Below are 16,366 nucleotides of genomic sequence, written 5' to 3'. Positions count from 1 at the left end.
TATACGCTACACCACATCTGCCAAGCAGATGCCTGACCAGCAGCGTAACCCAACGCGCTTAGTCAGGCCTTGAGGGGAAAAAAAGAAAAGAAAAAAAAAGGTGAATAAATGATAGATAAGCTTACACAAATAAATAAATAAATAATAACTATAATGTAAAAAAAAAAAAAAAAAAAAAAGCAAATAGATGTAAAACATTAAGACACACATTCACATATACACCCACACATGCATAACAGATATGCACCGAACACGCAGTTTCACAGATATGAAAGCACAGTCAAATACATATAAACGTACGTGAGCTCCAACACACACACACACACACACCACACACATTACCCTGCACCTCCTCTACCCCCTCCTCTACCCTCCACACACTCATTTCTAGTCTACGTATCACAGCTTCCACGGCACACACACACACACACACACACACACACACAGATGAACACTTACTTGTACAAGCGCACACACATATGCCCATATCTCCACACACATATGTACATATATATATATATATATATATATATATATATATACGTTCCAATATCCTGTTGCTCCCACAGTGTAGGCATGCATACACTCACATACCTCATCCTCTACCCCACCTCCCTCCGCACCCCCACCTCCCCCTCACACACACACACACACACACACACACACACACGCACGTGCACAGAACTCTACTGACACTTGTGTACACTTACACTCTCGCGCATGCACAAACGCACTCAAAAATACAGACCCACACATGCACACAAACACACACATACACACACACACAGAGGCTGCCACTGATTGGCAGCAAGAGGGATGGGAAAAGATCTCTGATGCCAAGAACGTGACGTATAGTGTGTTGCTCAGTCTATTGTATTTGGAAAAGCCCACAGAGACTCTGTTCCGTTTTGAAGAAATTTGCGCAATGTTGGTTTGGAAATGATGCCGATATTTGTTTGATTAGCAAAGCATCGTGCTCTGCCTTTCATGTTAGACTTACGGCCACTCCCTCTCTCTGCTTTTATTTCTTTGAGGCGATCGATGGTGTGATGGCCTTGTACCTGTTCTTTTTGATATTCTTTGACTTTTCTGAAGATTTCCGATTTTCCTAGATGTAGGCCGCTCATTGGTGTTGCGTTACCAGCAAGTCTGTCAGCTCGCTCATTTCCCTTAACACCTGCATGTCCTGGGCAGTATGACCATGTGAGTTTTTTAATCTGAAAGTTGCACATTGCCTTATGCCACTCTGGGCTTCCCATTCCGTTTTCAATTTTCTGTATGACAATGATGACCATATCAGCATTGGAACAAAAAAAAAGACAATGATGACCATATCAGCATTAGAGACGGTGATGACCATATCAGCATTGGAACAAAAAAAGAAAAAAAAAGACAATGCCGACTATATCAGCAGTGGAACCTTCTGAATTCGGAAAGCAGACTTCTCCACCCAATACAGTCATTCTAACACAAGGATCACATTGTAGAATTTAGCATCTTTCAGTCACCGAACATAGCCAAGGTGGAATCTGCAGAGACACTTTGATAAAGTGGTGCCCTGGTTTTTACCCAGACACTGGCTCTCTGGACCCTTCTCTGGTCGGGCGACAGCGGGAGTTGAAGCGGGCACGACTTCTGGATGGGCTGAACGACAAGCTGTCTGCCCGCCCTGGGCCCCTGGAACTGGTGCAGGGCAACATCCTCGTCTCCTCCGATGAGCTGTCTGAGGCCATCAAAGGTCAGTGGTCCACAGGACATGTTCCAGCCTGTCCCCTGCCATTGTCAGTGCTCATCAGTGTTCACAGGTTGTATTAGACACAGTCAAGGAAATCTGTTGGTTGATTAGGTTATGTATTGCCAGATATGTTTGAAGGACTAGGTTTCTCTCCATACTGATCTCTGTTCTGAAGTACATGATGAGTATATGGAACCTATGTATGATTTAAAATGCTTTGTTAAAATCAAAGCTTTTTTTTTTCTTGCTAATGTGGTTGTATTTTTCAGTCTTTTTGGTGTTTACAGTTGGTAGATCATATAAGTGAATAAATGGTTGGTTCATTCATTAGTTGCTGAAATTTTTCTTTACCAGTTAATTAACTAGCTAGCTAGTTGTTTTTGTATGTGTTCCTGTGTCTTTGGAGGTAGTGAGCCATATGAATTTGTCCAGCAAAAAAAAAAAAAGACCATGAACTGCAGAGAACATTTTATTTCAGCCAAGCTTATGCCTGTTACATGGATCTTGCAGATGGGAAGCTGCAGTTTAACAGGACGTGTGAAGGAGAAGATCCAAACAGCCGGCTTCGCCGCTTCACGTTTGACGAGGAGAGTGTCAGCAGTGACGACGTCCCCTCACCCTCTGTGGATGAGTCCAGCCTGTCTGACATCAGCAGCCCCAACTCTCTGGCTTCGGCTTCAGAGCTGTCCTTGCACAAGAGCCCCATCGCCTCCTCGTTCACCAAGAGCCTGCAGCTCACGTCTCCTCCTTCCACCTTCCTCAGCAGCAGCCTATCTCCTGGCCTGTCCTCGCCAGAAATTGCCGGCCCGTCCACTTCGGGGCTGGGCAGTCTGTCGTCCAAACCAAGCCCCTCCTCCACCATCAGCAGCACCAGCAGCAGTGCCGGTGGTGGGAAGGTCCGGCCCAAAAAGCCCAAGCAGAAACAGGCATCCAAGGCGAAAGTGATCAAGTTTCACGAGTACAAGGGTCCCCCCAACGTGGTGAAGAGCCAGGCTCAGAGCGGCAAAGATGTGGAGACCCCGTACCACATCTTGCTGCAGCAGCAGCAGCTCTTCCTGCAGTGGCAGCTGGAGTTCCAGCAGAAGAACATGTCCAGTGCTGCTGCGTCTTCCATGGCTTCTCAGAAACTGGGGCTGGACAGTCAGATGATGGGAGTGGCCACCTCCCAGAGTGCGACCTCTGCAGCGACTGCCACAGTGACCACCATGGTGGTGACAGCCCCTGTGATGTCCACCGCCCAGCCTTCGTCATCGCACACCATGGTGGGCCCACCCCAGTCCCTGCAGGCCTCCCCCTCAGTCCCTCCATCACCTGCCTCCTTGCCTCCACCTCCTCCTCCTCCTCCCCCTCCTCCACCTCCTCCATCATCCCAGACTGTTTCTGCAGCCGTCTCAACATCCTCTGCTTCCCGCTCTATCCCAAGCCAGGGCACCAAGGCCAACCCTGTGTCCCTGGCGGCCTTAACAATGCCAAAGATCACAGTGAATCTGGAGGATCTCAAAGTGGCTGACTTGAAGGCGGAGTTGAAAAAGAGAAATCTGCCCGTGTCAGGCTCCAAGCCACAGCTGATAGAGCGACTGAGGCCGTACACTGAGGTGTCTGCCGGGGGGACACCCAGCAGCATGGTTTCCAAGTCCCCGCTAGGGTCCAAGAATCCCTCCCCCAGCCCTCCACGACCGGCTCCCACCCCCACCCCACCGGGCCTGCACATCAAGAAGGAGCCCAGTGGGGAGCACTTCCTGCAGGCCTCCACAGTGGCCTCCCCTCCTGTCACCACCTCCATGGCCTCTGCCCTCGGCATGAAGTCCATGAAGGAGGAGCCAATGGTGACAGGCGTCATCTCCCCTTCCCCGTCCTCCTCCCCAGCCTCCGTGGAAGGACACAGCAACCCCATGTCGCCAGACATCTTCAGCATCACCTCCCCTCCCCCGGTCAACCTGACCTTCAGCAGCTCTGTGCTCAGCAGTCCATCGCCAGCCTCTGCTCCGGGACCATCCACAGCGCAGCCCATGGAGCAGTCTCGCCCGCCCTCGGCCACTGACCAGGACATGAGGACGCCCTCTGTGGATGTGGAGCCCATGGATCTTGGGGCCAGTCTGTCGGACTTCAAGGCCGTCACGGTGCCCATCTCACAGCTGCCCCCGAACCTTGTCAAACAGCACAGCACTGCTGTTCAGCAGCACCAGGTTAGATGGGGGGATCTTCCCTCCTTGTGTTGGATACATACCCTTACATTCTTTTTCTCTCTCGCTCTCTTCTGCATGCAGCACACACACACCCATGTACATTCTCACACATGAATACTCATTCAACCTTGGGGGTGCACAACTTGTGTGCATTTATTTACACATATCTGCTCTCCTCCCTCTCTCGATTGCTTTCCACTTTTTGTCACTTGCTTGAAAAGGTATTTTCTCTATTAGACAAAGTAATTGGGACTGTTTCAGTGCATTCTCTGAAACAGAGTTACAAACAGTTCCTTTGAGGTTGATAAAGAGAGAGAAGTGTGGCAAGGTTGTCAGACCCTTTGAGAAGGTCTTGATGGCGTGTTTGCCACTGATTAACTAGGAATTGTGCAGATGAACTGAGAAAGAACTAGAAAGTCAGGAGGAGTCTCAAAGATCTCTCTATGTGCACGTTCCACACATGGCAAAGAAAGATATTGAAATTTTTAATGACTGGTGCCTGAAATGTGTCTGTAACAGTATCAAAACAGGTCATTGTATACATGAGGTAGGCAGGCACAGGGAGTGAGGGAAAGATAGTTTAAGTCTTTCCACTGTACAGAAGGCAAGGCTGGGCAATGACTGTGTTCTGTGCTGGGCTGCAGGTGAACACGCAGACGACCCTGGTGCAGTTAGAGCAGCTGCAGCAGCTGCAGTCCCAGCTGCAGGTCCACCAGGCCCAGCTGCAGACCCAGCAGGCACAGAAACAGGCCCAGCTGCGCCAGCAGGTGTCTATGCCCACCCAGCTGAGCGGCCAGCCCCAGGTGGTCCAGATCCACACCCAGCCCCAGCCCCAGGCCGTGCTGTCCCACAGCCAGGTCCCATGCACCACCACCACCATGCCCGGCCTCCTGCCCACCGCCATGGTGCCAGCTGCCCCCCCTCAGCCCCCACAACTCTCTGTGGGCACCATGGGCTTGGGCCAGACCACCACCACCACCTCCACCACTGTCACCCTGCCGTCCTTAAGCGACGACCTGATCAAGGCCCAGGCCAAGAAGATTGAGGAGTTGCAGCGCCAGCTTCAGGAGTCGCAGATGAGGCTGCAGCTCCAAGTCCTGCAGCAACAGCAGCTGCTGCTTCAGCAGCAGCAGCACCAACAACAGCAGTCACAGCTGCAGGGACAGCCCTTACTGCATGTGCAGCTTCCCCAGGCATCACAGCAAACCGCCCCTCAGTCTGTACTGATGCAGGTAGATACATTTATCACACACTGTCTTTTGGTGGTTTTGTTTATTTTGTATGTCAGAAATAGAACACATGTTGTGTCCTGACTGCCAAACACACACACAAAAAAAATCTCTGATGGAGTTCTCTCCGGCTGTCAGCACCATCTCAAGAGTTCTTTCAGCTAACATGCATACAGTTAAAACTGCAAGATTCCCATGATAACATAGGATCTTGTTTTTTTCTGATTGTGTTTTCTACATTGTATTTCAGAATTAAAAAAAAAAAATTAGTTTCATCTGAAAGAAAAATATATACTGCAAAAATGATTTTAGTTCTTGGGTTTTCTGAACAGGATTTCAGTTTTGTCAGTGCGTTGGCTGTGCAAAGGTCAGGAAGAAAATTTCATTTCTTTAAGAGAAGTAAAGTGGCTTTGCTGAAGCTAATAAACTGTTGATGGCTGTACCCTTCCAGCAGCAGCTAGTGTCGCCGGGCACCAACCTGATCGCCCAGCCACAGGTGTCTGCCCAGCCAGGCCTGCACCTGACGTCAGCACTGCAGAAGCAGCAGCAGCAGAAGCAGCAGCAGCAGCAGCATGTGAGCTGCCCGCCCCAGCAGGGGACTCCAGTCAGCTGCCTGAAGACAGCCACCAGTGGGCTGAACACGGTGCACATCAGCCTGGCCAACACCCACCCACACCCCACCGACGACCTCAAGCTGCACATGGCAACCTCTGTGGCTGCTGCTGCTGCCACCTCCACCCCCTCTCTCAACGCCTCCACCCTCACCTCCTCCACCCCGGGGAAGCCTGTTCAGATCCCTGCCAATCTGCTGCAGCAGGCACAGCTGCAGATCCAGAAACAGCAGCAACAGCGACAGCACCAGAGCCAGCAGAATTCCATCACCTCTGGAGCAGGTTTCCTTGGAGGAGGGGGAGGGATGGGGGACAGTATGGGGGGTAACAGCGTTGTGAACAGTTTCCTTACCAAGCCGATGACAGAGGGGCCAGGGGGGGTGAGCAAGGCTGGGGTCAGCCCAGTGTGTAGCTTGACCTCCAGCAGCAGCAGCAGCAGTGTCACCAGCGTGCCCTTCACCTTCACCACCTCCATGCCCAAGATCACCTCCGCACTCAACGGCCTCAGTGCTGTCAGGTAGGCAGCAAGGCACTCACTGCACACATACATCTGCAGGCATGCACACACACACACACACACACACACACACACACAGTCGCTCATGCATGCACTTGTTGATGTTTTCCAATATATCTAGTTAGTAAGCTGCTTTCTGTTCACAGTACCTTTTTCTTCTTTTTTTAGGGGTGTTGGGTATCTTGTCATTCTCAAATGGACCATCATTTCTATCCTCTTTTTTTGTGTGTTTTGATGTGAAGATTAGTGTTTGTAGCCAAAAGTTAAAAGTTACATAGAAACTTCAAAGATACAAAGTGAGAAAGACACTTTTGAACAAATAAAAGCAAGAAAGACTCCATACAATATGGTTTAGTGTGAGCATGGAACCAACCTTAAAACATCAAGCATACAATGTTTGTGGAATATGCCATAAAAAACCCAGTATACTATGCATTGTTAAGTGTAATATGCATGTATGCATACACAGTGTGTGTGTATTTGAATGTTATACATATATGGGCATACACATGTAATTGCTAATCAGCTTGTGTATGCATACATCTGTGATGATGAAAACTTGAATTACTTTCACTCAGCATGTGCATGTTTGCAAAAAATAAAGTCTAACATTACTGCTAGTATCTGTTGAAAGAAATACGTTAATGTATTATTGTAACAAAGAATGTGAATACAAAATGTTCATTCATTTGGAATAAAGACCGGTTTCTGTGTTGTGTCTGCCAGTCGCACAGCGTCTTTGCCGGCATCCATGGAAAGTCTGGCCAGCCAGAAGCAGCAGACAGCGCATTGCGTCTCTACTAACCCGTTCTTCCCTATGCCCCTCAAGGAACCACCCAGATATGACGAGGCCGTGCGCAGCAAGCAACACCCCCCACCCGTTTCTCAGGTAACTTGTCTTCTCTGTGACTTTTTGAAAATATTTTTTCCTTAACCGTGAACTAGGACAGTTTGTCTGAAATGCATGCACACATGTACATCATTAGGAGAACTGTTTTGTGTTTTGTTTGTTTGTTTTTTTCCTGAACGGGATGGCGACTGAAAATATGCATTCCCTTTTACACACAAATATGAGAACTTGGGCTTCTGTTTTTACAGATGAACATTGGTAGCAGTGATATCTGTGGTTAGAACTCGCCAATTCTGACAATGTACACTTCCTGTAAATAATTTGGCGTAAAACAAATCTTTAACCAGAAAACGTTATATGCATGCGCACAAACAGCACAGCAACAAGCTGACAGTTTGTATGGTGATCAGTAAATCATTTCATGCTGGAAGAGTTGACTGACTGTTGTGTGTTCCAGACCCCTGTAACACTGGGTGGCAGTGTGACCCTGGGCAGTGGTGGTTCCCCTGCCACAGGCTCCCCATCGTCCAGTCTGCAGGAACAGACCAAGTGTCAGGCCATGGACGATGTGCTGGAGATTCTCATTAGACACGGAGGTGAGCACTATACACAGCAGATGGGGTGTGTGTGTGTGTGTGTGTGCCTATCATGTTTTCTGTTGTGGATGGATTTGTTAACATTCTCTGCATATGGTTATAGCAGTTTTGCTAGGAAAAGCATAATGTGAAAACACCACTTTTAATTACACATACTTTACTGTATCCCTCCAGTGCAGACTGGCTGGAGTCTGATTCCTTTCATGTGCAAAATTCTGATCTGTCAGAACAGACAGAAGTGAAAGTAGCTTCACCAAGTGACCATTTTCAGTTGTTGTTTTTTTTATAGGTGCACAGAACAAAAACATAGTGTACTGTATGCCAGTCTGTTTAAACATTAATTTTGCAAACAGGAAATTTTAGCCATCTTGGTTGTGCTCTTCTGTTTTTGTGGGTATGTGTAAGAGAACTGTCTAAAACAGATGTTGGTGTGCTTCATTGCAGACCTGCCCCCCAGTGCAGCGACGGAGCCTTTGCTGACCCCCAAGACGACGGAGGCAGAGCCTTTGCCAGACATCAGTGTCAGCAGCAGTGTGCCTCAGCCCAGTGGCCTGACCTTGACCTCCTCATCGTCGTCCTCCTTTCCTCTGCCCACCACCACCTACCCCTCCATACCATCACAGATGACTTACGAGTCCATCTCCCCGCTGCCTGCCCTGGCTCCTTCCCCGGTGTCCCCTGGGGGCCTGCTGGGAGGAGAGTCGTTGCTTCACAGCGCTGCTGGGGGCGGGGGTCAGCCGGTGGAGAGCACCCCCCCTGTGGTGACCGTGATGCCCCCGGCCAGTGAGCAGCGCAGCCTGAACCTGAGCACCGACCTGCTGGACCTGCATGAGATGCTGTCCTCGGACCTGCAAACCATGGAGTGGTCGTCAGACGCTGGCTTCGTGGGCCTGGACCTGGGGGAGGCCAGCAAGCACATCCGCAGCGGCTCGGCCAACAGCATGGGAGGGGGGGACAGCGGCATGGGTTCCTCACTGGAGAACACCCTCAGCGTCCCCGCCCCCGGCCAGCCGACCAGTGGTGGGGGTGACTTGAAGGGCGGTGTGAACGACGGGTCAGAGCCGGATTTGACTTCGCTGGGTCTGAACGACGGGGAGGGGGATGGGGAGGTGTGTGTGATGGGCATGCAGACAGACGTGTCGGAGTGGCTGGATGTGATCATGCCCAGCACAGGCATGACCCCCCTCAGCACCAGCGCCCCCGTCTCCTTCTCGGCAGACCCTGTCCTCACCCCTAAGACCCAGCAGGAGGTGCTGGACCTGTTCAACTTTGAGGATGGTGACTTCCCCACCCCATCGGACTCTGGTGCCGGCCTGACCTGGGACAGACTGACCGAGACGGGCACCAGCTCCACTTAGACTGTGGTGTCCTGGCTGATAGCACTTCTTCCCTTTCATCTTGACTGTGCTTCGAGTATCCAGTTCACTTAAACATGCTGTGGTTGTGTGAATGTGTACAACGGTATGTGTGTGTTTGTGTGCGCATGTATGCTCGCATCATTTTTCTGACTGATGATAATCTGACAGAAATAGTGAATTATTGTGCAATGAAGTAACTGTTAAGGATGTTGTCAAACAGAGGTGAAACAAACCAGCATTCTTCAACGTGTCATACATGTCTCACTGGAACTGTGATGAAGGCTCAAGTCATGGACAGTGGTTTAATGAACTGGGTCAGGTGATGGAAGGACGACTGGAAAGGAGCTCAAATGGAGGAACATTACAACTTGTCTCAAACAGTAGATGTTTAAGTAATTTGAGGCCATCTGATGAACGAGGAGAAGAAGAAGAAGTAAGCTGAGGCCACAGATGTTTGAGAAATCTCCAGTGATGAAAGGCATTTTCATTTAAGTATGTTTGATTCACAGTAGACATTTTAAACAGCTGTAGATTCAGTTAGGCTCAAATATTTGAAAAAAAACTTCATGAGGCTCAAACTGTACTATCTTGTTCATCTCTGTCCATGCGCATCACTTTCAAAACAAAAAGCAACAGACATGTGGTATGGAAGATGAAGTAATGTGCAATACAGCCAGCCCTCACCATGTGAATGCCTGTTGTATCAGAGGTACAAGGAGCGGATCAGACAGACTCGACCACTTGCCCACCCACAGATGACTCACTCCCCCAGTTGTGTTCACAGAAACTAGCACCAAATACAAATCACCCGTGACCTGTTGACCATGAGGAGGAAGGGTTTGTCAGGTTAGTGGGCCCATTTACCTGAAGTGTGGAAGGGAGGAGAGGTATCAGCTGTTCACACCTTAGCATCTTCACCTGTCACTGACGTACAGGGATGTGTGGTGTCAGACCAGATGTTCAGCCCACCTCGGAAGGAGGTCGGGGCTCTGCAACAAAAGAGCGAGTCATGTTGCAGACAGACAGCCAGCCAGTCAGTAATCATGTCATATTTTTTGTACAAAATCAGCTGTTTGAGGTGGGGTTATAGTGTGTATAAATTTGTGACATAGTGTGTGTTATTTATTGTTTGCCCAGTATTACACTCGTGTGATCCTAAGGACCAAGTGCCTCTTCTGCCCTGCACAGCTGCTTGCCCCCCCCGGCACTGCAGGGAGATGTTGACGTCGTGATGTAAGTACTTAGCACTTTTGCAGACAGGATCAAAAAGGGGGGTCATTTGGGGGGGGTTCACCACTCTGTGTGTTTGTGTGCAAGTGTGTGTGTGGGGAAACGGAACAAGGGGTGACATGAGGTAGGAACGGTCAGTTAGAGTTTTTATCTCTTGTTGTTATTCATGGTACTGTGATTATGTCTGTGTAAACTGCTGTCATGATGTTGAAAATACTCTTTCTCTCCCTCTCTATCTCCCTCTCTCTTTTCTCTTCATTCCCCCACCCCTACCCCTCTCTCTGTCCAGGGAATGGAATTTGCTGTTACGTTTTTAGTTTTTTATCCTTAAATGAGCTTTTATTGATCCTTTTTTTCCATATCAACTGGTCCTGACAAATCAAAAGGTGTTGACCGACTTATCAAAGGAAGGAGTTCTTGCTATTTCCTACATGGGAGCAGAAGGAGAAAGTCCGTTACAGTCGTTTTAAAACTGTTTTGTTTCAAGTGACTTTGTGTGTAAAGAATCTCAGTCAACTGTTTTGTTTGCTTTGTGTCAGTGGAGATTTCAAGTCATGAAGTGAGTGTACCAGTGTTGTCCAAGCATACAGTTTCCTTTTGAACCCTGAGAGTAAGATTTTGGTGTTGTTTTCGCTTTGTTTTCAGCTGGTTTCCTTTATGCTTCTGGCTTTAAGTTGTTGGGTTTCTGTTGTTTTTTCTTGCTGTGGTGATGTGGTGCTTAGGATTATTTTGCATAATTACATTGATGTAAACATTTTCTGCTTTTCCCAGACTTGTGTTGATTTTATTTAATTTTTCCAACCCAGTTCAGTCAGTTATTGTAAAGGTCTGCTGACAAAACTGACCATGTGAAGTCATATGAGTGAGCAGTTTGGGGGTCCATAAAACAATTTCAACATTTTTAGTGGTATCCAAAAAAAATTTTGACTACAGATTGGTTTTCCCATAAAACAGTAAATGAATTTCACAGAAGTATCTCAGCTTGTTTGCCCGCATGTTTCTGATGGGTTCTTATTCAGTCAGTGTTTAGCAGTGTAGGCAAGGAAAGGAAAGCTGTGTTTCATAACAGCAAAGGGCTTGTGATTCCTCAAAAGACTGAACAAGATTCCTTTGTTTGTCATCAGAAGAGCACTGGAGAAGAACAGTTTTCCATTTTGTGACAGCCTCAGGCGGTCTTCACATTAAGGATCAGGATGAATGTCTGAGACTAATCTGCATTGTGCAGACCCAGTTTTCCAACATGACAAAATCCAATTATGGCTTAAGAGATGGTCCAATCTAGATCCAGATCTAAACCCCCAGTTACGTACGTTGACTTTCAGCATCACAAAAGTTGCACCCTTGATCATTGTCACTTGCAGCAAGACATTGTTCATGAATTTCATTGGGTTTTTTTCCCTTTGTCTTCTGATAAAGCATTCCATAGTCTTGTCAGTCAGAACCAAATGCAGTCAAATAGTAATGGTTTCTAAATAAATCATTCATTTTCTTGAACTGAAAAAACAACAGCTAACAACATAATTCAGACATCATATTGGTTTTTATAGAAGAAAATTTCAGATAGCTAATGTACAGATCTCCGAATATAGACAGTGAGTTTCACTATTTTGTTCTGTTCAGTTAGTATTTTGGAATGAAACTCCAAATACATGTGGTAATCACTTTCAATGAAGTTAGCCTAACAACACGTCAACTCCAGGTGTTGTCTTCTCCATGTTTCTCCGAATTCAAAGAATGAGTGTTACTATCTTGTTCTGTTTCAGTTAGCATTTTCGAATGAACACCAAACACACATGATAATTTCACACTTGGTGAAGTTAACTTAACCAAACTTCAACTCTAGGGGTTGTCTACTGCATGCATAACCCACTGTACATGAAACAAAAAATTATTTTCTTTTTTTCCGCTTACTTGGAAGCAGACCTGACCAGGTCTTTACGTAACATTGGCCATTTGCTTTGTTGAGTGTGTGTGCATGCATATGTGTATGTGTGTGTGTTGGGAGGGTGCTGGATTGCAGTGTATGAGTGCATGCACATGCACGCAAAATAGCACCACACCTGGTGACAGACACGCAAAATAGCACCACACCTGGTGACAGACACACAAAATAGCACCACACCTGGTGACACCTGGTGACAGACACGCAAAATAGCACCACACCTGGTGACAGACACGCAAAATAGCACCACACCTGGTGACAGACACACAAAATAGCACCACACCTGGTGACAGACACGCAAAATAGCACCACACCTGGTGACAGCCAAGATGTCTGGGGACTACTCTTGTCCTGTCAGATCCATTATTTTCAGATAGAGCTGTTGCATCTTTTTCCCTGTACTGTCCACAATAGATCATAGCATAACTGACTGCTGTCACTTTCCCCTGTGCCAGTCACAGAGTTAGTGTAGCTGGCACTGAGCTGTTGCATTCCTGTTATTGAATTCTTATACTGTTCGATTTATAGGTATTTATTGGAGCATTCTGTTCTTGCAGGCCTGGTGTTTCCTGCATTTAGCTAGCACATCATTACGTGCTTCCTTGTAACGTTTTTTTTTTGTGTGTGTGTGTTTGTTTTTTAACCTTGACAAACATTTCTCTTTAGGCTTTATGTACAGATGTAAAGATCAGGCCTGGATGTTTTTGTGTACATCAAAAGACTCTGTTAGGGAGTGAACAACAACCTTGGCCATGTCATTCAGTGATTGAGGACCAATCAGCAGCATCAGAGAATCATCAGTCATGTGGCAGGGAGGAGTATGCTACACAGTGCATGCTACACTGTGCGCCTAATTCCAGCATGGTCAGTGTTGGTGAACTTTGTGGTTTGATCTGAAACACAGGTGTAAGGGTTTCCTGCTGCATTCTGCAAGTGCAACCCTTTTCTTTGATGTTGTGTTTGCCATCGCAACCCTTCCCTCTCCTGTACTCCGTTATCACTGTAGTTTAGATTGCAACATGACAGCGCAGCTTGAACAAGTGGTCAAAAATTACTTCAACGTATGCTGCAGTTTCATTGGTTGTATTATTTTATTGGGACCATATTTGATTTGGTTTTCTGTGAATCAGATGGTTGTCTTCTTTGTCTGCTAATTCAATTTGTCTTGGAAATTTTCTGTTGATACCGTACTTTGAATCACCCTGACCTGCAAGTCAGATTTCATTGTGTTCATTCTCCAGGTATTCGCCAGGGACAGGTCCCTGTTCTTTGCATGCTGTACACTAGAACGCAGGATATTTAATCCAAAAATTGAAACTTTCTTCTGGATCTCTGCTCAAGGTCTAGTGGAAGGAATAGGGATGGAGGTTGGGGGTCTTTGCATTTGTGGTACAGTCAGCCTGGGGATTTACATGGACATGAATATGACTGCCTCTTGCAACAGCTTCTGAAGTGGTCACTCTGTTCTCCACCAGAACAAGCCCATGAATTTATGAAAGACTTCCAAAGCAGTTGAACTTTGTATGTAAAGCGTTTCTGGAAAAATCTGACTGGATTTCAAAGTGTGTAGAGATGGCTTGGATGTAGTGAGTTGGGGGGAAGATCTCTTGACAGAACAGTACTGGTAGTGACCCCCCATTCTTTGGATGTCACCAGGCAGTCAGAGCAGTTGTGTGCCCACCAGGGTGGTATCAGCTCACCTACGCTTTGTCCTTCTGGCTTGGTTTCACAGGTTTTGCTGCTTTGGACATGCCTGGCCTAGTGCATGAGTCCAGCCTGTTCTGTTCTTTTCCCCTGGTGTGTGAGAGAACTTGGTTGATTTTAATGGCTGATTTTAACTCTTGTCACCTGGCTTGTATTGTTGGGTTTCCAGCTGGCTTTATTTCAGGTTAAAGAGATAAGTGTGGTGCAACATGTAATGAAATGCTGTGTTGCCAGTCTGACCAACCATCACTTCGCATTGTAATTCCTGGACATCCAAACAGGTTTCAGCAGCTCCGTTGACATTTTACAGGACAAAGGTTAATCAGTGTGGTTCTTACTGTCGTGTGTTTAACGCATGCACTTTCTTGTAATCAACTGAAGGTTGAATCATAAATGTGATCCTTAACACCTGAATTGTCAGTCAGTGATGATGAAGCTTAGTGTCAGTTCAAAAATCAAATTGTTGACACACTAATTTACATTTAAACATTTTTCTTATTTCAGTTCAGATCTGAATTGTTTACACACACAGTTACTAAGGTATTTTTTAAGAAAAGATGAACAATTTATCAAAAACTATATATTTTAATTTCAGTTTGACTAACTTGCTTGAAGCATAAGTTTCTTTTTTTTCCCTTTTTTTAATGAAAGAAATACTTGGTGATGCACTAGGCATTGACACAAATTTCCATGTAATCAGTCATCATCCATCAGTATGTATAACAATCCATTTTTGCGTTTAATTTATTATGACTGCAGCATGCCCCATGTTCACTGAAGGAAGCGAGAGATACCAAAACAGTACTGCAGGTCACTGACTAACATTGATTCAACGTTTGTAACATTCCGGACTGCACTTTTATATGAAAAAAAAATTATCAGATAGCCTTAGAATCCAATCCAGTAGCTGTAGTAGTCAGATTCAACAGACAGGGCAAATATTTATATGATCTAGATCCTTGGTGTTTTTGTGTGTGTGCATTCCGCTTTATATCCTCTTGGCTGAATTTGACCATTCCTTGATTTACTTTGTTGTGTCTTCAGTCTGCTTGGTCTTGGCTTGTGTTGCAGAGTGTGGTCTATATTTTTGTCCCAAGGGCTCTGACAGTAAACCCAGGGTGTTGATGATTGTCCCTGAACATGAACCTTGCCATGAATTCAGTTGGGCAGGGCCTTTCACATGATAGAATCATCATCTTTGGGCAGCATGTCAACTGCCATTCAGTATTTAACAGTTACATTTACATGTTCATTGTCATAGTTTATACTGTGTTCATTTGTCATCAAGAGGTTTCATTATTAGCTTTATCAGACACCTGGTACCCCTTGCTGTGGTGTCCCCCCGCCCTCCCCCCTACTTACTCATATATTAATATATGCATTTTGATTAATGTTGACTAATCATTAGCACATTATATGTGCATGTGACATAATTGTGTTTGTTCACATTGTTATCATGTACTTACAATAAGTACACCTGCCTTGACCAATCAGCATTGAAAGAAAACCTCATCATGTCAGATTGCTTCCATAAAAAAAAATGGTACTGTGTGTGTGTCTGTGGTGGTTGTGGCTGTCATGCTGTTGATAATTTTTTTTAACTTGCCATACATTATCGATTATGTGACCCTCAAATGCATCCATTTGCTTCACAGTTACTTTATAAATCATCACCATGCTCTTAGGAAGTTTGGAAGATCTGTAAATGCGGACATGGTAAACATGTACTCACTTTTGATATATATGTTATCCCAAAAGTGTATGGAGTGGCTTGCCAGTGTTGTCATAAATCATAATCATGTACATTGTTTAGTTGTTGGTTTTTTTTTGGGGGGAGGGGGGTTGGGTTTTTTTAATAAAACTTTTGCATAAGTAAACAATATACTCTAGAAGTGTAAGCCTCAGGAAATAAGTTCTTCCTGTCAGCAGTTTTCCTCATCAAACCAGTCAGAATTCTAAGCATTAAAAATCTGACAAAGTTATTGTGCGTTAAAACTCCAGGGTAGTATTTCAATATCAGTGACTATGGTACTTACCTACCACATCCTTCCAAGCACTGATAAAATGCCTTGTTTATCTTTCCAGAGCAGAGAATCAGACCCCTTTTTTGTTGTTGATGTTGTTATTTTAATGGTAATTGAGGGTTTGCTTGTAACCCTCTTTCCCTTATCCATGTAACAGTTGGGGTTTTTTTCTGTTGATTTCAGTTTGTGGAAATTGTTTTTCATATTAGTTACCTACTGAAACAACATTGTTTATGGTGATTCATTGTTTATTCCATTCAGTTTGTTATTCAGTGTTGTTGTTGGGTGTTTTGTGTGTGTGTGTGTGTGCATCCATGGTCCACATGCTGGTTGCAAAGTTTTGTTTTTGCTCGAGTGACCTGTTGGATGAGTTTTCTGTCAGTG

At 45.9% G+C, this 16,366-nt stretch overlaps 1 protein-coding gene across 5 annotated transcripts in view; it reads left to right on the top strand.

The window, feature by feature from the left end:
- The window catches only part of LOC143275933 (uncharacterized), a 105,493-nt gene extending 89,707 nt beyond the window's left edge, over positions 1–15,786 (top strand). For 4 of the 5 annotated variants that reach the window (XM_076580466.1, XM_076580620.1, XM_076580545.1 and 1 more), the window contains 7 exons: positions 1,574–1,738; positions 2,246–3,921; positions 4,566–5,153; positions 5,602–6,278; positions 7,005–7,167; positions 7,586–7,724; positions 8,169–15,786. In XM_076580466.1, coding sequence (XP_076436581.1) covers positions 1,574–1,738; positions 2,246–3,921; positions 4,566–5,153; positions 5,602–6,278; positions 7,005–7,167; positions 7,586–7,724; positions 8,169–9,082 — 4,322 coding nt within the window. In that variant the 3' untranslated portion in view covers positions 9,083–15,786. The remainder of the gene's footprint in view (positions 1–1,573; positions 1,739–2,245; positions 3,922–4,565; positions 5,154–5,601; positions 6,279–7,004; positions 7,168–7,585; positions 7,725–8,168) is intronic. The other variant, XM_076580398.1, reaches the window with a different exon arrangement.
- The last annotated feature ends 580 nt before the right edge of the window (positions 15,787–16,366 follow it).

Source organism: Babylonia areolata, chromosome 1 (genome assembly GCF_041734735.1).
Source record: "Babylonia areolata isolate BAREFJ2019XMU chromosome 1, ASM4173473v1, whole genome shotgun sequence".
Taxonomy (NCBI): domain Eukaryota; kingdom Metazoa; phylum Mollusca; class Gastropoda; order Neogastropoda; family Buccinidae; genus Babylonia; species Babylonia areolata.
The sequence above is the reverse complement of the archived record's forward strand: the minus strand, read 5'-3'. Positions and strand labels throughout refer to the sequence as shown.